General features: G+C 42.4%; 1 protein-coding gene across 4 annotated transcripts in view; it reads right to left on the bottom strand.

The window, feature by feature from the left end:
* cbfa2t3 (CBFA2/RUNX1 partner transcriptional co-repressor 3) overlaps positions 1–20,228 on the bottom strand; it is a 48,499-nt gene extending 28,271 nt beyond the window's left edge. For 3 of the 4 annotated variants that reach the window (XM_061670129.1, XM_061670130.1, XM_061670131.1), the window contains exon 1: positions 19,493–20,228. In XM_061670129.1, the coding sequence (XP_061526113.1) occupies positions 19,493–19,679 (187 nt within the window). In that variant the 5' untranslated portion in view covers positions 19,680–20,228. Of the gene's footprint in view, positions 1–7,498; positions 8,450–19,492 lie in introns of those variants that run through there. The other variant, XM_061670132.1, reaches the window with a different exon arrangement.
* Between the last annotated feature and the right edge of the window lie 1,225 nt (positions 20,229–21,453).

Here is a 21,453-nt window from a genome sequence, read left to right as displayed (position 1 = left end):
TGAAACCTTTCTGGCATCCAATGTTTCAGAAATTGAAGCATTTCGGTTGAGAAAAGTGGAAGCTCATTTGATCCCCAAAAAGCCATAATTATTATTATTTTTTGACTGACTGAATCCAATCAAAATAGAGACACAATTACCGGTAGGTTGATCATTTGGCCTTTTTGATGCATAATTACTTTTATAAGAATGTTGACACAAACAGTTTAGCAGTCATGAAAAAGAAAATTCACCATAAAAACCAGGGTTAAAAAAATTAAATGGACTTCGGGAATTACGTAATCAAACCTGATTGAATAAACAACCAATAAGCTATTCAGCAATCAAAAAACATATTGCGGGTCGTCTGTCTAAACAACTACTCCAACAAAAATAACTTCCATCAGCTATATGCAGCTTGGCCCAGCACCAGTTAGCTCATCAAGCTTTTAATTACACTGTTAATTGTATACAAGGGCAGCCTGGGAATAGGGCAACAAGGTCTCGTGAGGACCCATCTTGACAATTATGACAATGCGGATGTTTGTTTCTTGTTTACCAACAGAGTTAAACAAGCGGAAAATGCTTTGCAAACTGCACTGTACAGAGAAGATGTGCGACTTGCATCACTACCTGACTAGATGAGTGAGGCAAAGCTTGGGGCTGTAAAGTTGAGTAGGGAGAACTAAATATCAGGAGAAGCTGAAGGCCGCCTACAAAGAGTTATGCACTTTTATGTACTGTATCTGGATCAGTTCATGTTGGTCACAAGAGGGTGTGTGGTTGTAATAGTTGGGGAAAGAAGCTGGCGTGGGAATAAGTTCAGGGCATATGAGCTTATTGTATTTGTGGGAGAGTTTGGCTGGAGTCTCCACAGAGTGACCTGTCTGTCATAGAGCTCCGCTATAACACAAACATCCTTTTAACCCCCTCCCCAACACACACACACACACACACACACACACACACACACACACACACACACACACACACGCAAGACCACACTGCAACTAACACGAGAAACGCTTGCTGTATGATTTTCACAGAGTTCATTCTCCCCTGAATGTACATCCATTGATATTTTAGTGCATGGAGCTTGTTGCCTGTCCGTCTTTCCCTCACATTGAGCAGATGTTCTCCCTCCACTTCTTCCAGGAGCATTGTTTGAGTAGGTGTATCCAGGAAACAGTGGCCGGTGCTCACTTCCTGTGTGACAGGTGTGCGATGGAGGCCTGACAGCTGCTGTCCTACCCGCTCTCCCCGTCTTGCTCTCGCTCGATCCCTCTCTCCTATTCCTTTTCTTTCCAACCAGCTGCACCAGAGCGCTCCACTGTTTGATCTGATGTTATAACGGCCGCCTGCTGATTTATGAAGTATAACAAATGCGTATATGTGCCTTCACTGTGCACACAGGTTATGGTATCGCACTGTTTGCCAGCTTCATGGACCATGACAACTCGCATAAGTTTGTCATGACACTAAGCTGTCACTCACTGTTAAGATGGGCGAACCAACAGCTCATTAGTCATCCTCCTGCTTCATGTCATCTACTTCATTTTTTTTTTTTCAGTGTTAAATGTCTTCTGTGTCACTATGGAGCTGTGAGTGCGAACAAAACGGTCTGTATACCCTGAGCTGCTCATTGTCTTCCAGCGCTCTCACACCACTTTGTTTGTCCCACAGACACAATAACAATAGGTCCTGATGTAAGTCAGGCAAATGCAAGGTGTTCTGCATTACACCTTCCGTCCGCTACCCACTTCTTTAAACATGCCTGGAACCCCAGGAAGGCAGAATGTGGTAGTTGGGGTGGGGGTGGGGGTGGGGGGGGGTGTTCATTTGACATCTGACATTTTCTCCAACAGCCGAGACACGAGGCAAAATAAATACCAACAATATGCCTCTGGGACAATCACTGACTGCAGGACAGCTCCATGCAAACAAAGAGCGTCGATAATGATTATTGTTTATCATATGGCTGATGAGCGGGTTATGGTGAGAGTGAGGAATGGCATCCAATGCCACCAAAGGAAGAAATTTTGTGCGCTTTACCTCACCAAGTTAACTCCATGAGGTAATTTTGTGCGCTTTACCTCACCAAGTTAACTCCATGAGGTACATCTACTTAGATCCAAACATTCGGCATTATTTTTTTTTGTAATAGTTAAAAAAAAATTATGTTCTTGTAATGGATCTCAGTGGCGGCTTGTGTAAATTGGCTCTTCAAACTGGCTGTTCAATGTAAAGATAGAGCAAATTTTGTATCAATAATGTCTCCCTAAAATGTTTTAAACAAAAAGGCGACTGAGGCTTTCATTGAAGAAAATACCACTTTTCTCAGAAATTTATAACAAATGTTTTACATGAAAACTAAATGATGTACAATACCATGATTTCTTTGTAAGTGGGGTGCATAGCCTTTGATAAGTCCTCTTTTCTCTCAGACAAATACTACTTGTTCACACTCACATTCGCTTCTTTGGGCAATAAAGAATTTAGATGAACCTAATATGCATGTTTTTGGAATGCGGGAGGGAGCTGAAGTACCCAGAGAAAACCAACACAAGCACTGGGAGAACTAGACTCAAATGTAAAGAACAAAAAAACCTCACACTCAATTAAATGTAAAATGTGGACTGACTTGGCTTTTTAAAGGTTATATTATTTTATATACTGGTACTTAAAAAAAAGAGAGGCGCTTCTTACCTATTACAAATGGGATCATCTCTCGCCGAGGGTAGCGTTTGACACCATCAAAAATAAACCTTACACTCAGACTGATGTCTTAATGTCACGATAACCATCACTCTTGGACAAGAAAACATGTAGCCTCGCATCATCTGCATTACAGATACCCCTGCAAAGGCTAAACTGTCCATTTTACACTGGAATTACTGCTATATAGGCAATGATTTTGCATAAAAGGATCAGGGTAGAGTTTGTGTGCGTGCGTGCGTGTGTGTATGTGTGCGCTCGTGTATTTGAGTGTGTGAGCAGAGGCAGAGGAAGGAAGGCTGGAGCCGAGATTAAGGTCCGTTCTCCTAACTGGTAACAGAACGGCATTCAGCAGCTCAGCTCCCATTTGAAGACGGACGGAACCATCTGTGTGGCACAGGATCTGTTTCCAGGAGATAACAGCTTTTTAATTTGACAAATGCTGCTTTTATATATATATATATATATATATATATATATATAAATAAAGAGAGCATAACCTATGTAATGCTCCTCCATTGCAGCAGATTGCTTTCAGGTGGAAGTCTTAATCATTTCAGCCTGTGTTCTTTACTTTAGTAATGGTCACTCCCTGTCTGTGATAAAGGCCACAGTGTAGGGCAGTAGGAAGGGGTTGCCTTATATCGAGACTTGCTGGTGATATGAACTTCCCATTGTCTCTGTCGCCCCGTTCATCTGGCTTGATTAAAACATTGCTACTGTAGATTAGCCCAGCTGCTTCCTGTGTCTGACTCTGATCTGAGCACACTTCCAGCCATGCGCTCCCACGAAGTGGAGCAGATAGGAGGTGGGCTGGTGCAGCGAGACGACAGGGACACAGAAGAGGGTTAGAAGAAGGTCACGGGTTTCTGGGCATGTGAGGAAGTACAAGGTGAGGAGGGAAAGCGGGAGGTGAAATAGGCACAAGACAAGGAAGGGAGGAGGAGGAAATGCTTTTCTCCTCTGTGTTTGCATTGAATTCATACCACACATCAATGTGTACTGTATGTGACAGTATTTATAGCTGAGTGGCTCTGTCTGCTAGAAATGTGCCTTCTTTTTGAAGGCATGATCGGAGGTGCAATTTGTCTTGGGGGTAATTCTGGGAAAATGAAGCAGCAATCCAACAAATAATTAAGAGATATTTTCCTCCATGAATGTCTGCATGGTAATTGGTGGGTTTCACCTTCTCTGCATGCATGGCAAGTCAAAATCAGACGTCTTATAATTGCTGTGGATGTAAAAAAGTGTTGTGTAATGGTTTCAGAGTGTTGTGTGTTATTCTTCAGAATCTAAGCAAGTATGTATGCATATAAGGAATGGTGCCAAAATAAGAAAAAGTGACATTTTACACACACACATTTGGGGTTTTACTTGGCCTCCACCCTTAGCTTTGCTCCCACGCTGTGGTGTCAGCGGGCCGGCCGGCCACTGAGTGTGTTTCTCATTGCTTCAGATGTTGGGAAGCTCTTCAAGTTCTCCACTCTATTCTTTGACATTCCCCCTTTCCCAAGAGAGGATTGGCAGACTTGTCGCAGTAATGTCAAACACATGTGAAGCACATACACACTTTGGATAGAGTGGAGCAAGCGGCAACCAGAATCACGATGTGTTTGGACTAAAGCCGCTGAGACTCTTAAGAATCAAACTTTGCCACGCTCGTCATCAGTCTGCAGTCTTCAAGTCCATCACGCTCCTGTTGTGAGCATCCGTGCAGCTCCCACAATCAACCACGGCAAAAATAATGTACAGTGCTCTATATTGCGGTTCACCTATTGCAGACTCGGTGCATTGTGGATTTTGTATTATTTTCATATCATGCATAATCCACCATATTCCGGGATTTTGAGTGTAGGCTGCATTTTTTTGGTGGTAAAATAGACACATCTTGCCTTAAACATTAAAACGCTAAAAAAAAAAAAAAGAAAGAGGAAAATTCGTTAAAATACATGACAAGGAATTTAATGTACACAGTGTAGAGTATCCCTGTGCATTTACTGTATGCTTAACTATGGTAGAGATTAATAGGAGTGTGGGGAAGATTGTCTGGGGAGGTTCATTCAATTTAAATAATGAATGAATAAATAATCCCATAAATATGTTACTTTGCGGATTTCACCTCTTGCGGGGGTGATCCGGAACCTAACCCCCGCGATAAACGAGGGATGACTGTATTTCTGAGAATGGATTCCATTTAAGTCACTCAGTGCAGTGCCAGAACTGCCTTGCAAGGTCCGGCCTGGCATTCATGGGAAAATCAGGGTTCAGTGTTGGAATCTAAGATTCTCTTACTTCATGTAGGTCATCAGATGACAACAAAGAAATGCCTGATTGTGTGAGAATTTGTGTGAGACAAAATTTAAGCATATCAAGCAAGTATTATTTTGAGTTTCCATCAATATCCATATATTTCCATTGTCCTCATTAGTGTCGTGGGTAACCTGAGGCCTGAGCCAGGAGTACTCCCCGGACTGATCGCCAAGGAAACGTACAAATAAAAAGGCATTCAAACCTATAGACATATAGAGTCTTCAATGAACTGTACATGCGTGTTTTGGGATGTGGGAGGTACCTTGAGGAAACCAGCGCAAGAACAAGGAGAAAATGCAAATACCACACAAGATGGCCATAACCAAGATTTAAACCCACAACCTCAGAACTGTCAGGCAGATATGCTCAGCACTATTTCACCATCCTGCCTACTTTAAATTTAAAGTACGAGACATTTATCTAACAGAGCCATTGCAGTGATCAAAACCATTCAGAAGCAAATTTCTGAGGGGAATGATGGTGGTTCACAATCACAAACCACACGAGCTTTCCAGACCAAGCTCATTTACTGTAACTGTACATTGCAAATTGTGCAAGTCAAGTAGGCGCACACTCAAAAAGACCCCAGCTTTTCACATGGTCTGTGCCTTCAGTCAGACACAACACTGATCGTAATGTAGTTGACAGACGGCGAGAGGCCGCGCACACGTGCACACGCACAAGGCTGATGTGTTTGGCTTGTCTTGTTTGTGGCGGCCCAGGTGTCTTTGTTGTGCTGACCACCTGACTGACTCGCTGTGAGTTGGTAGCGCACGCCCACCTGAGACCATCTGCTCCACTCGTTAATTAGGAGGCAGGCGGCTTCACCTGCACTGCCCGCATTTAAATCACAATAATTACCACACAGCCCACGCGCAAATACAATAAACATGAGTTTTTTTTTTTTACTGCAGCAAATGACCAACACGAGAAGACACCCAGAAAATGATAGAAGAGCAGAAAAACACCTTCACTACAGTATGATATGATCAACAAAATGGTGTATTTCAATAAATAACGATGATAAAAACATAAACCAACAAACTTTCAGTCTTCAGTATTGCTCTCTCCTAAAACCTCATCCTACGTTCGCTTATGATGATGAACACACACGAGGCTCTTATCACAAGCTCGTGGCAAATGGGCAGTGAATAACCACTCACGCTGGGGTCATAATGAATGGCATGCCTTTTAAGAGCACTACTTAATGATGAAGAGGGGACATCTGCCTCAGTGGGCCGGTCAGCTCTGGAAGGAGTGAGGCGGAGATGATGCCTGCTTGGTGATGGACGTATCCTGTGCGGTGAGGCAGGGCGTCTGCACTGCGGTTTCAACCTTGCCTGTAACCTCACATCCATTGTTGGAGTCTATTATCGACTGTTCAATTATTCAGATGATATTTACCAGGGCCAATTATACGGGGCCGTGTGTCCTGCAGAGAAAAAGGCCTTTGTGTTTTACTGTTGCACACACTGAGGTGGGAGAGAGTAGTGCTGTGAGGCCGTTCAACTGGGGGTAGAACTTCAGGTTTCCTCACAGGGAGTGTCTCCATGGGGCCTCCATTGGCTGCTTTTAAAATCATCTTTATGGCAGATTTACTTTCATTTGCTGCCATATTATCTTTCATTTCTGTGACGAATACCCTCACCGGTGCGATAGAGATGCTGCTGCTCTTCTACTACATTCAATTTTGAGACTAATGCTTCAAAACAGGACAAAAGATAGTACATAAGGTTGGAGAAGTTGTCATGTGGCACCAAACGGTTCAGTACAGAGTAAATGTCTCAATTTATCCCCTCTCACCTCCATCACCGCCTTCCAGTCAAGGTGGACACGATGCAAAGCGGAGCAAAGATTTTGTGTCATCACTTTGTTTCAACATCACTTTGATGTGCAGGACAGACCTCTCCCTCTCTCCCTTGCTTTCCCTCGCTCTCTCTCATCCTTACCTTTATTCCCGGCAATAAATGCAAACTACATGGTTCATGTTCATAGTTCACGGGCTCATAAATACAACAAAATAACTGTAAACCATGTTGACAGCATATAATGTTAAAACAGCCTCACATACTGCAGTAGCTTTACTCAGGACACAACTAGAGTGGACATTGTTTTTTTTTTTTTTGCAGAGATTGGAAGATCTTGACATGCGTTATCTGATACTACCAGGATCTATAAAATATAAAAGTTGGCTACGGATTAAATCATGTCGACATGGAAAAAATACCACACACACACACATGCACACACACACACACTAAACACAATAAATGTTCCCTGACTGAAACAAAGTTGGATGCCGCTGATGATGAAGAAGTACAAATTGAACAATCTGAACAAGATAAGCCTTGTTTCCTAAGGAAGAAAGCAACACCATCAACACCATCAACCTGTTTGGCGGAAAATCCAAAATCAAACATCTCACACTGAGGTTTTAGACTGTTTTAAATTTTTACTGTCCATGTGGTTGTAGAATAATAAAATGTTAACTTACTCAGTGAAGGTCGAGGTCAAACTGAGATACGTGAAGAGGTGGTAATCCACAGTTTGTAGAATAGATTTTATATCGCCTCAATCCTCATTATTTTGAAGGGGGTGGGGAGTATACAGCTACTATGGATCGAATGGACACTGTTCCTTTTTGTTGAAATACTGACAGGAAGGGGAGAAAGAAGCAGCCACCATGAAACATATATAAAAATATGTTCAACTTTCCTTTGGCCGTTCAAAATTGTCTCTTGGGCTTCTGGGCGGGGTGGATCATTTACGAGGTATTTAATTTCTTTATTGTAACGGAAAAGGTTAGAAAGAATAATAAGAAAAGCAGGCAAGCCTCAAACACAATTAGTCTTTGGTTTTGTAGGATGTGAAATATCACTTGCCCAGTCCATATAAATCCGCGGTCTTAGTCATGTCCAGTTTTAGAAAGAACCAAGTAACAGACGAACAAGTCAAACGCTTAAACCCTCAAATCCTGGTGACTCCCACGTAAAAATTGCAAAAATATGAATATGCGGATCCTTGATTCTGCAGAGTGCGCCTTCATCCACGCGTGACTTCTTCTTTAGTTTACTCTTGCAGGAACAAAAGTCCAAAGACGTCCGATCAGTATAATTCCTCCCGTTTTTCTGTCTGAAAAGCAGTTATTGGCACTGTAGCTACAAAGGCGTGCGTGCAACCTTCTTCTCCACCTCCGCCGACTGTCAAGGCTTTGTGGCCACCGGGTTTACTTTTCAAGCATGTGCGCTCACGGAGTGCTTCTCCAGTGCAGAAATCAGGCTTTCCCCCTCTTGTTTTGTTCTCACTAATGAATGGAGCTGGCGAGCCCACTGTGCGCCCCGACCGCGGCTCTCTCGCCTCCTCCGTCTCTCTCTCTCTCTCGCTCTCTCTCTCTCTCTCTCTCGCGCGCGCTCTCCCTCTCTCTCGCGCGCTCTGTCACTCTGTCTTTGCTGTCCCCTCTGCAGCCTTCTGTCTGCGTTTAAAGACCATCTGGAGCGCTCTCTCTCTCTCTCTCTCTCTCTCTCTCTCTCTCTCTCTCTCTCTCTCTCTCTCTCTCTCTCTCTCTCTCTAAAGACATAAAGGAATCCCAATGCAACTTATGGGCTGACAATTACTGTAAAAAAAATAATAAATTAATTGTTACACAGCTGCATTTTAAACCCCATTGTACCTCGTGTCCTTTCTAATTATTCCAATCATAAAGTGACCGCAGGAGCTGGGTTATTGTTCGTCAGTTCCCTCTCCTGCCAGTGAGGGCCGCTGTTTCCCCACAACAAGACGCCAAGGGAAGCGTTACCAGCCAAAATGTTATCCTGCAGACATGCGTCTTTCTTTATTTACCAAAGAAAATATTGGGAAATACTATCTGATATCGAATAAGATGAGCGTGATTGTTTTTTTTAAACATATACCAAATGCATACGTTTTTGTAAGTCTTAATTTGTTTGTTTGTTTGCAGGTGCTCTATCACATATTAAGGCTGATGTGAAGATAAATGTAAGTACATCAGATGGACAGTTATTAAATGTCGGCTTCGCCTTTATTCCATGGAAGCTTTTATGCTCACATCCATTTTCCATTTTATTGCTCCTCTTCATTGGGCGTCTTTGTTGCCTGCTTTAATTAGCAGCCAGTAATATCATACAATCTATTTTTTGTTTAGGTTTTCTTTACACGCTGTTTATTATTGCCTTTTCTTTTAATTTATTGCTTAATCTTCAATTTAAACCCACCCACATCTGTCGCAATGCTCAACTCTTACCCATTGCATTCTTATGTTGAAAGGGTACAATATCGAAATGCATTGTATCTTAGTGTAAATTACTACTGATGAAACATACAGCATGTTGTATATCCATCCATCCATTTTCTTTCCCCCATATCCTCACTCGGGTCTCGGGCTGCTGGAGCCTATCCCAGCTATCATCAGGGCGGGAGGCGGGGTACACCCTGGACTGGTCGCCAGCCAATCGCAGGGCACATAGAAACAAACAACCATTCGTACACACATTCACACCTAGGGGCAATTTAGAGTCCTCAACCGAACTACCACGCATGTTTTGGGGATGTGGGAGGAAACCGGAGTGCCCGGAGAAAACCCACACAGGCATGGGGAGAACATGCAAACTCCACACAGGCGGGGCCTGGATTCGACCCCCGGTCCCCAGAACTGTGAGGCAAATGTGCTAACCAGTCGTCCACTGCACCGGCTGTTGTATATTCATGATTCATTATTCATCATGATAAAAATCTTAATTTGTCATTACTGGATTGTTATAAATATATTGTATGTATATTTGGCTATACGTTATTTTTACTTAACCTATTATGTTTTCTTTTTCACTTTTTTCATAATCTAAAGATTATAGGCACATGCATTTGTATTTGTGACCAGAAATATATTTGTCTGGGACTGTTGAAGTTTAAAGATTTGTTGGTGATGTATGCTGATGTGACCTATGGTCAAAGAGATTATAGTTTTATGATGACATTCATAGCCACCATAGACAAGGACACTATATTTTTAATGTACTGAAAATTGTTACAATTGTACTTAATTCCACTCTATCTACAGCTCACTAAATACAAAATGCAGTTTATTATGTGCAGCAAGTTCATTTTAAGAGTGAGACTCATCCACCTGTCCACAAACGTGCGCGCACGCAGGCCCACGTACACGCACACAGACACAAACATAAACACACATGCACACACACAAAGTCGCGATGAGGGACAGTAGACAATGCTGACACCCTCCTGACCCCCCCTGTGTCTACAGAACAAATAGAAGCAGCTTGTAAAGTACACACAGACAGCTGCTCTGCCCCAACTCCAGTCTCACCAGCCGTACCAGCCACCAACACAAATGTCGCTTTCATATCAAGCCAAGAGCACCTCGGACTAAATAATGCACATGCACTGGGAAGGTCCGGCTCTTTTTTTCTCTTCTTCTTTCAGCAAAGCAACAGCTCCACATGGCGCTCAACCAAGCAGGCCCACTTTTGACCACTTGAAGTCTGGTGCCAACCTTTTTACTTACACCGAAACAGTGGTGTTACTCTGTGCCATCAAAGGAAGGAAACATACAATCACAGTGCAGTTTACCAACCCTGTGCCGATACAAAGATGCGTAGTCCAGTATGAGATGTGATATGGCTACCAGGAGATGTGTGTAGAGTAGGAAGATGGAAGAGGGTTGTCATGGAGATGAGATGTTTATTTAACTTACTTTGTACAGTATGTTTCACCTTCTCAGAACTCTGGTCAAATGTGCTTCTGCTGGTATGCATTTTGTATTTGTTGCCGTCTGGACTTTGTTTTCTCATGAGATGCAGGATATCAAAAAGACAAGAAGCGTATTTGTCTGTGTGGTAGTGAGTGACAGAAAGGTTGGAGATGGGGGTAGCATCCAAAGAAAGGATTCCTGTCAAGATGACAGCTCCAAGACGGACAGGATGCTATTCTCCTCGGGAACAGCGTCAGTCAACCTGTCAGCCCGCTTCTCCGACAGCCTCTCATTCCTCTTAATTTGGCCTTTTGTTGAGCGGTCACTGGCTAAGCGCCGGCACTCCATGTGGTCGGCCTGATAAACTGCACAATGAAACGCGTACAACTCCGAGATGAACTGTGTGACATAATACCGAGGGTGGAAGTCTCTTTGATGTCATTAATTGCAAAAACAGCTTTGTCTTTTCCTATCTCACACCACAAACACCCCAGTCTTCTGGACTCCATTCTATTCTGTCTATTCTGTATTGACAGCATCTCCTGGATGGTTGAGCACTTTTTGATATGCAAACATTGGAGTACGGTCTTTGTGTAGGTATGGTAATGGAAAGTTCCCTCAGCGTGCGTGCATGTGTGTGTGTTAGAGCAGGGAGAAAGAGAAGTTTGCAGCACTCACACATTGTAAATCCTTTCTTATAATGGCAGTCAGAGGCTAGAGTGTTGAAAGGAGATAAGACCCTGAAGCCGACTGAAAAGGAACGTTAGAAGCATTGTATTCCTGCGCAGCTCTCACTTCCCCATATCCTCTGCTCTGATACACTTTCAGCATGCCACACTCTGATGAAGCACCCATTAAAGAGACCAATGCATAGGTGAGCTTAACATGAAAAAAAAAAAAAAAAAAAAAAAAAGGTTTTCAAGCCTACCACTTGATCAAAACAAGGCAGGAAGGATTGGGTTTCTATCAAAGAATTTCCCCAGGAATCACTTACATCCTCTTTGAATTAGTTTTATGATTGAAACAATATATTCTCAGGTCACGTGATGTTTTCTCTCTTTAACATCTTCAGTTTGAGGCTCTCCCGAAACAACTACACAATGAGTATGTGAAAGACTCTGCAATAGAGCGAGGTGTAATAGATCATTGACCCAGCCAGTCAAGCACACACTTGCTGGAATGCAACAAATAGCTGTCATATAAACCTCCTGACATTTTGTTTGTAATTGAGCAGCAAAGTGTTGCTTGTTTGAATCATCCATACAAAAGGAGAATTCCAAATTAATTGCGAGTGTTTGTAATGAAAAATGTTCTTTAAAACGGTTTACTGTGAAGCCCCCCCCCCCACACACACAAAAACAAGACGCTGTCTTTTCCAGAAATAGTGTTCTTAATTAAGGATACCTTAATTTGATTTGATTAGTAATTGGCAATTGCTTTTCAATATGTATTACGAGCTCCTACTGTAAATCTCTGGAGGGGAACAGGTTGGTTCACAACTTCATGGATGAAAGATTATTTCTTTAATCCATACTTATCTATACATGTGCCGTACATCTCTCTAAATCTAAGCTACAATTAATGAATGTTCCGAACAACAAAGTGTGAAAGGTTTAGAAACAAATCTGACCAAATCAAAACCAGCACTGAGTTTGGCGTAACTCTGCGAGGAGGCAGGCTAGACCTGGTTTAGATAATTTTGTGTACCGCCGTAACCATTGCGCATTTAAAAATGGGACATCTGCGCTGGTGTGAGGTCACCACAGCCGACTTTAAGCCTGTCCAATCGAAGCGGGTTCTTTCATCCCCTTTAAGAGCTCTACAATAGTCTCATATGGAAACGTCTGTATATGCGGAAGAGGATTCAGTCATCTGTGCATGACTGGAGCATTGTCACTGCTCTTGGCCGATGTGACAACAGGCAATCTGATTAAATAAAGTACGACCTGGTGATAACCGAGGGCGACTTAAATATGTCAATGAATTGATTTCTACTATGCTTCAGTGGGTTTGATACCTGCTGTTGACATATTTATGAATGAAAGACCTCTATGTCCGACATGTCAGAGGACACACCCTCGTTGCATTGGGGCGCCCATCTTGACTCAGGCCGGTCTGCTAAATTGGCAAACATGCCAGGGAGCCTTGCGATTGCACAAAAATCAAGATGCACTCCGGTGCACACTGTGCAGTCTACGAAAATACTGTAGAGCCCTAGGTAAGCAGTACCCACCAGAAACCAGGAAAAAAAAAAATTTCAGGGTCAAAACAGTTGTACTGTTAAAAGTAAAACATAAAATAATCCTCACATGGGTCGCGGGAGTGCTGGAGCCTATCCCAGCTATCATCGGGAAGGAGGCGGGGTACACCCTGAACTGGTTGCCAGCCAATCGCAGGGCACATACAAACAAACATCCATTCGCACTCACATTCACATTTACGGGCAATTTAGAGACTTCAATTAACCTACCATGCATGTTTATAGGATGTGGGAGGAAACCAGAGTGCCCGGAGAAAACCCATGCAGGCACGGGGAGAACATGCAAACTCCACGCAGGCAGGGCCGGGGATTGAACCCCGGTCCTCAGAACTGAGAGGCAGACGCTCTAACCAGTCGGTCACTATGCCGCAAAACATAAAATAATTGAATAAAAATGAGAAGCCATTATGTAAAAGTCACATGGCAGTTGCACCTCAGACATCTCAGTTTTGAACATTTGTAATTGTAGTACAAATATAAGAAGACAATAACCAAGGTTAATTGCAAACTGAAAAAGGATACTCCAAAAATGAAACAAAATGTTCACTAAAATACTTTCACCTTTCGACATTTGTTTTCAACGTCATTTTCAGGTGTATATTGTTCAAGTTGATGAATGTTGAACTGACGTCTTGTGAGGTCTCAGGCAATAAGCTGATATACGTGATGTCATCTGTGATGGCAATTTATTTGTAACACTAAGGTTTCGTGCAATTTTTGTGACATATTGTCTACAAATGTTTTGTCTGATTCAGAAATGTACAACTTGAGGGGAGTTGAGATTTCTATTGCTTATTTTATTGATCCCTAGGGTAACTTTAGTTTACCGTACACCAGAGATTCTCAAAGTGTGGCATAAGTACCACTAGTTATACACGGGCCATCTCTCGTGGTACGCAAAAGAATCACTGTATTAAATAAAATGTAAGTTCACAATATTGAAAAAAATTAAATACAATCAAACAGAATGAACATTATAACTATGCAACAGCGCATTTAAACTTTGTGTCACAATTGGTTTTTGAAGGTGGGGAAGACAAGGCAAAAACGTGGAGGACCCAAGTGCAGGGAGGCAAGGCAGGAGTGCAGGAGTCTCAAAAAATTATATTTAATTTTCCCCCCCAAAAAAGGCAAACAAGGAACATGGATAAAGCAAACTAAACAAACTCCCACAACAGATAACCAAAGTAATAAAGAAACACTTGAATAAACCTAAAACTGGAAACAAAACATGAGCGGTGACTAAGACTTGGCACAGACAGAGACAATGACACCTGACAATGACAATGAACCGACGAGAACTGAAAGAAACCAGGGAACTAAATACAAACAGATTGACGACACAACGAGGAACACCAAGGCAGGTTGACGACAACAGGTCGACACAATAACTAAATGAGCACACGACATGAATAACATGTCAACATAACATAAAACTGAACACAATCCAAACCAAAACACAGACCATGACACTTCAACTCGCTTTTGTGACAACAGAACAACTTAACATTAATGAAGACCTCAAATCACCTCAAGTCTTTGTTGATGTTGACATTTGTCTGCAAGTCTATTTTTTAAATTTGTATTTCCTTTATAATAATGTACCCAAACTATTTAAGCCTGTCACTCAAAGTAAATAGAGGGTCATCTGCATGGCAAAACAAAAAGCGCTGATGAATGTGTATAGAAACAAAGCATAAATGGTGGAAAATAAAGCACTATTTATTCTGATCTCTTGAAAGAAAGTTTTTATAACTCATTTTTACAGTTGACATTATTCTTGACTCAGCTCATTAACTCATGGAATAATAAAGCCTGCTCACAGTTAGTCCCCGTGGATAAACTACGGTAATCAATCCTTGATTTTCACTGCCTCGGAAATTCCTTTTGTTTAATTTCGAGAAACGTTTCAAAGGATCGAGTCTAACCTCATATTTTATAACTCCCTTTTTTGAAGGCCGACAGACCCATTGACTTTGCCATTCGTTTTCGTCATTGTCCTGTTATTACACCATTTCACATCTCTCGCCAATGTATTTATGAATTTATTTATGGTTAAATGCAAATCAATGTGGGTGTGTTTCTAAAGAAGTAGTGTTGTAAAACCTTTTGCAACGTGTTAGTGAAATCGTGATTTGTGTGTTAAACAGTTTTACATTTTTTAAAGGACTGTATATGTAACCGCCATATGCTGATATTTGTCAGGAGAAAATCTGGAGAGTAGCAGGGGAAAATTCTCTCAGAATGGACCATTCTAAAGGTATTCTATATTCGTCAGCAGTCAACACCTTTGCCTTTCCCAGAGAGTCAACTTCAGAATTATTGACTTGTCCATAAATCACTGAATGGCTTCGGTCCAAGATCCTTATCAGATCTCCTCACTCAGTATCAACTGTGCAGAGCACTACAGGTATGATAACCACATTCGAGATAATTGCGTCCCAGAGTTTTGTCTCTTGTAACATTGAAGTCAAATGTAAAACAAGCGAGTTGAACTAAAACCAGCTAAAATCCATGTTACCGACCCCAGATTTTTTCAGCTTGTTTATGTTTTTGCCCATTTATCTTTCAAGTACATCTCGCCCCGAGTCAGCTGGGATAGGCTCCAGCACCACCGCGACCCTAGTGAGGAGAAGCGGTACGGAAAACGGACGGATGGACAGAAGTACTATGACAATACAGTCTCAGTTTACAGCTGAATACTGCCCTATACATCCATGAGAGTCAGTTAGCTACAATTACATTAGGAACACTTGTTTTCTCAAAACTCATTACAGTGATGATAGTCGTAAGTTTTGATAAACAATTTTAAGAGGTATTTTGACAATTTAAAAGTAAAAATTAACAGACACACCTCGGCAAGACATAATATAGCTTTACATCACTGCAAACTCAAACCACAGGGATAAACATATTGGACCTATTAAATCATTAGCTATAAATTGAACTGTAGCTGTATGTTTTCAGGTGAGGTGTTCGGCCCTGCATGTGTGTGCATGTGTGTGCATCTGTGCTTGCGGCATGTGTGCATATGTGTGTGTGTGTGTGTGTGTGTGTGTGTGCGTGTCTGTTTGCGTGTGTGTGCATAAGCTCAGACAGTTGGTGGTGCTGGCACAGGAGATAGTGAGTGGGGGAGATGAGGCAGTGTATCAACTTGTGAACATCTGTTCCTCACACAAACCACAAAGCTGCTGCTGAGAAAATAGAGAGGATAACTACTCTCTCCTCTGCCGACCTTTCTTCACACACACACACACACACACACACACACACACACACACACACACACACACACACACAAACATACACACATTGTAATCACCTTGTCTCTCCTCAACCCACATGCAACCCCCACACTTCTCTCCCATTCCTTGTTAAACTCAGTTTTTGTCCTTGATGCAACAATATAATTTGTATATGTATAATTTCAGTATCTCTGGTATGATATCTGTCTTTTTGTGTCACATATGCTCAGTAATCCCGGCACGGTGGATGACTGGTTAGCACATCACCTCACAGTTCTGTGGACCGGGGCTCAAATCCCAGCCCCGCCTGTGTGGAGTTTGCCTGGGCAGGTTTCGTGTGCCCTGCGATTGGCTAGCGACCGATTCAGGGTGTACCCCGCCTCCCGCCCGAAGATAGCTGGGATAGGCTCCAGCACCCCCACGACCATAGTGAGGATAAGCGGGAAAGGAAATGGATGGATGGATGGATGTTCAGTAATCTGGTCATGATGAAAGCTATTGTATGTTGAAATAACAACTTTAAAAGATGAACCAATAATCAAATGGGTAAAATGAAAGCCGGAAATATGTTTTCAATATTGCTCAATTGTTGTGCAAAGGTAGAGTCATCGGTATTGAGCCGATAGCGGCCTTATTTCAAGGTTTCGGGGTGCTCGTTAAGGCTGCCGATACCAGCCAGCAATACTTAAGGTAAAAAAACATCTGACATCGAATAGGTCCTCCTCATTAGTAGTTGCCGCTATACTGAAGAAGTTTAACACATTGGAGAATCAACGTGAGTCATAAAGTAAGTTCTTCTTTCATCTGATCTGTTATTGTGTTTGTTAAAACTTTATGTATCAAAAGTACTAGTGGTATCAGTACTCTGTATCACTGAGTATTCGAGAGTGAATACTCGTACTGGTATCAGTTTGAAAAAAATTGGTGTCGCCCTAGCTGAGCATGTTGGTGGAACATTTTCATAAAAGCAATGGCGACAGCAAAATCCTATCAAACTCAGTGGAGTTTTACTGATTTAGTTTTCGAGGTACAATGTTGTTCATATATTTAAAAATAACACTAGTTTGTTGAATACCAGATATGACTTTTTAGTGGAGGTTATTACTGGAGTGTTTGTTTGTGTTGTAAAGAATAGTTTATTTATAGCGATGATGGAGGATAACCACAGGCACAGAATCATGACGTTTATGATAAGGTTGACAAGAGGTAAGAATCTTCGGTGTCCCTTTTCCCTGAAAGATCCTTTATTTAGCTTGTCTCCTTTTCTTCCACTCACCGTCTTTCACATTGCCTTCCTTCCTCTATTTGGACCTGCTGGGAGGGTGCGCTACTGCTGGGTGGCAGTTCCTTATTGTGGAGAGACTGTGTGTGTGTGCGCACGCATGTGTGTGCGTGTCTCAGTATGCTGTTTGCGGCTGATAAGGCCCAGGGAGAAGAGCCAGCGTGCCGACATATTCTTACCACCGTGGTTATCGGCCGTCGCAGCTGTGCCTGAGCTCGGCGACATCTGCTCCCTCACAGGAAGCCTATGCTGCAGCTCATAACGCCTCATACTAACACGCACGTGCGCACACACCCACACACACATACACACGCGTCAAAAGCACACACACATACACACACACACACGTATGCAGAGTTACAGGTAGACCTCCTTGAGACAGTGAAGTGCCATCACATTTTGATTTCTTCAGTGGGCGTGTGTGTATGTAGGTGTGTGTGTGTGTGTGTGTGTGTGTGTGTTTGTATGCGTGTGTGTGTGCGTGCGTGTTTGTGTGGTTCACATGCGAGATGACTGGATCGGGGCAGACACCATAGTTCTACTGGGTTTTTATCACTGAATTACAGAGGGGATGCTTATGACTAAGCCTAATTATAGAGGCCTTATCGGTGCCATGTTCACAAAGCTCATTACTGCCAAGCAATGGCAAGCGCTGCAGGTAATTCACTACACTGGGTATTAGTCCTCTATCTGGCTTACAGTTTCTACATATTCAGTTTATATAAAATTAGGATTTTCATATTTGAATCTTATTTTTTCCTCTCTCCTCTCAAACCCTTTGCTGATTTAAGTGAAGGCCGCCATTTTTACTTCAAGACTACTACATGGTTTCTTCATGAATCAATTGCATTTTTTTCTTCCGTTTTGCTTCATTTGATGGAAGCCTTTCATATCTATAATTTTTTTTTTTTTGGGGGGGCAAAATGTACAAATTACCCTCCATCCTTCCTTGGTATGTACACCCTGTTCACCTTAACTACTTACTTACTTGATGCTAAACCCCACATTGTACATCTTTCCCCCCCACTATATATGCACAATATAATATAGGTTCACCTCAATTAATCAATTTGTTAAACAATCAGAGATTGTGCCAAACCCCTTCATGTTCGTCAATCAACCCATGATATCCACCTGACTGTATCCATTTTCTACTGCTTTTCATCATGAGTGTCACAAGTGAGCTGGAGCCTATGTCAGCTGACTTTAGGCGAGAGGTGGGGTACACCCTGGATTGGTCGCCAGCCAAATAATAGAGCTCTTACAAACAACGATTCACTTTCACATTAATACCTATGGACAATTTAATGAACCTAACATGCATGTTTTGGGAAGGTGAGATAGAGGCAGAATACCCACAGAAAACCCTACACGAGCGCATAATACTGTACAGTATACTGTATAGTGTATGTTGGTCTGGGGATGCCCAGACCAGGAACTCCACACATGCACCACAGCTGCTCAACAATCTTCTTTCATTTTCCTTTCAAACCCAGGACTTAAATTAGCTCTAGTGACCTTGTTGACAATGATGACAATTATACATAACAGATGAGAGTATGCTGTCGGGAAGAAATGATTCAACCATGGTTTGACTCTGATTCTGTGGGTTTGTCAGACAACACTGTGAAAGCCAGTTGTCTAAAGGTACAATTATATAGTTTTCCCCGAGAGAATTATTGAAGGTTACATGCACGTAGAAAAGTTGATCATGGTTGACCAGTAAACTTATGAAAGTTAATTTAATGCCAAAGTTTGATGTTCCAGTCAACTTCAACACATACAGTAAATAACAGAGCCCCTAACAAAACAAATAAATGTCACATTGCCCTTTTAGTATGCAGCATTAAATCAACACAAACTGTTATCCATCCATCACTCTCACTTAATGCGCAGACAGAACCTCCATCACTCATCCCGGCAACACACTGCTTAACCTTCCGAAAAATGCTCTCTTTGAGAAGACATGCTCCTACCTTCACTAGATCTGTGTTGGCCACTTGGTGCCAGCTTTGAATCGAGGCCTCTATGATGGAGTGTGTGCGTACTGTCATTCGCCCTCAGCTCTCTGTGGCTGACCAGTGTCACTGTGGGGACACGTGCCAGGTGTGCACCTCTCTGGTTAGCCTTCTTCTTGTGCTCCAGATGGACCTCAACAGACATTTTCCCAAATTATTTTCCTCACCGGGTATGATCAGAACCTTCAACTTGTGGGCCAGCAGTTCTTTGGAAATTGGTCCATCCACTATAAGAAGGAAACTCTTTGGCCAGTTAGAGTTTCAAGTGGGGAAGACAAATATAATAAACTGAAAACAAGAAAGCACTCTATAAAGCATTAATATTTACAGCCTATAACTTCTTTTCTCACACTGAGAAAGTTTGGCATGTATCTTCTAATAAATGTCCATCTTTTCATGGAATAAATTGCTGGATTATACCTTGTAGGCGAACAGAGGTAATGTTCCAGAACGAGAAAAAACAAGATTGCATCCTCGTCATCCTTTCATGTCTTTGCCAATTTGTATCTCAGCAGTATTATTCCTTGTTTCCTTTGATATTTCTCTTTCAATGTATCCTTAAGATGTCAGCTTTGATGTAGGAGACCCATCCGTCTTTAACCAAAAGTCTCTTTGAGATGATCTTACTACGTTTTGCATGTTCCGTCCATGTCCTGTTCAGTTCATCTGGTTCCCTCGGGTTCCTCAACAGTAATAAAACACAGTGTATATATGTGTGTGTCAGCGGCAGGTCAGTTAGTGTCATGGTTCTATCGAAGGGGCTGTGCTCTCGTATGAACCCTCCTCCTGCCCTGCCCGACTTCCACTAAAACGAGAAGTGTGCATTTGTGTGTCACAGTGAGTGTGTTGCAGTGCCTGAACCCGTGGGAAGGTCGGGCAGCGTGGGCGTCTTTAGTGACAGTAGCCGACAACGGCAGGCAGCAGGACCTGGACCTTCATCTGGGCTTCCTCTGCAGGAACCAGCTGTGACTGAAGCCAGTAGCATCTTCTTCCCTTTTTTCTATGCTGCCCTCGTTCATGCAGCCTCATTTAGGCCTGTGCACCCTTTCTACACTTGTAACCTTTTGTTCCCCAAACATTACTCCTTCAGATAAGGCATATAGAGCATGCTGTCCAAAAAGGTAAAGTGACTATCTTTATGCAAACAGAATGAAAATACCAAACTGGACATAATCACAGAGATTGATGCATTTATTTTATCGCACTAATGGTAGTATTTCCTCTAAATTAAAAATGGCCGGACGACACGTTTACGTGTGTGTGTGTGCGTCTGTGTGCCGTAACAGCTTATGTGAGACCCTTACACACTAGCCGCTGTTTTATTTTCCACATTTTTACTGGCTCACTGTCTTGTGTGTACAATACTGATATGGGATGGGGGTTTGAAGTCGACCGGCGGGGTTTTCATATTCCAAGGTATTATCAGAGGAGAACAGGCGACACCAATTTGTGAAGTAGAATGTGAAATGTAACACCTGAGACTTACTGCCCACTCCATGGAGAATGCCATGTCACTTCAAGGTCACCATGCATCTAATTATCTCAATTGCAACAATGGCTGCGTGAAAGTGTACTTTGGCGACGGCAATCTCACACTTGGCCGAGTTCTGTCTGAAAGTAACAAATAAATACATCGAATACAGCGGGAAAGACGTTGTGGTCTAATGTGAAGGCTCAGTTTACACTGTAGCTAATCAGTCTTCCAACCTCTGACCTCTTAGGACTCATTGACCCTGAGCTCCTCAGTGACACACACACACACACACTGCAGGAAGCTTCTGTTGGAGCAAGTTGTGTGTTGATGAGAGAAGTGAGAGGGGATGTGAGCACATGATGTGCCAAATGCCTGCTTGAAACCAGATGGTCATCAGCAGAGAGGAAGTGAAAGGAAAGCGGTGTGTGGGGTGAAAGAGAGAGAG

Source organism: Phycodurus eques, chromosome 2 (assembly GCF_024500275.1).
Source record: "Phycodurus eques isolate BA_2022a chromosome 2, UOR_Pequ_1.1, whole genome shotgun sequence".
NCBI lineage: Eukaryota > Metazoa > Chordata > Actinopteri > Syngnathiformes > Syngnathidae > Phycodurus > Phycodurus eques.
This window is presented reverse-complemented; position numbering and strand designations above follow the sequence as displayed.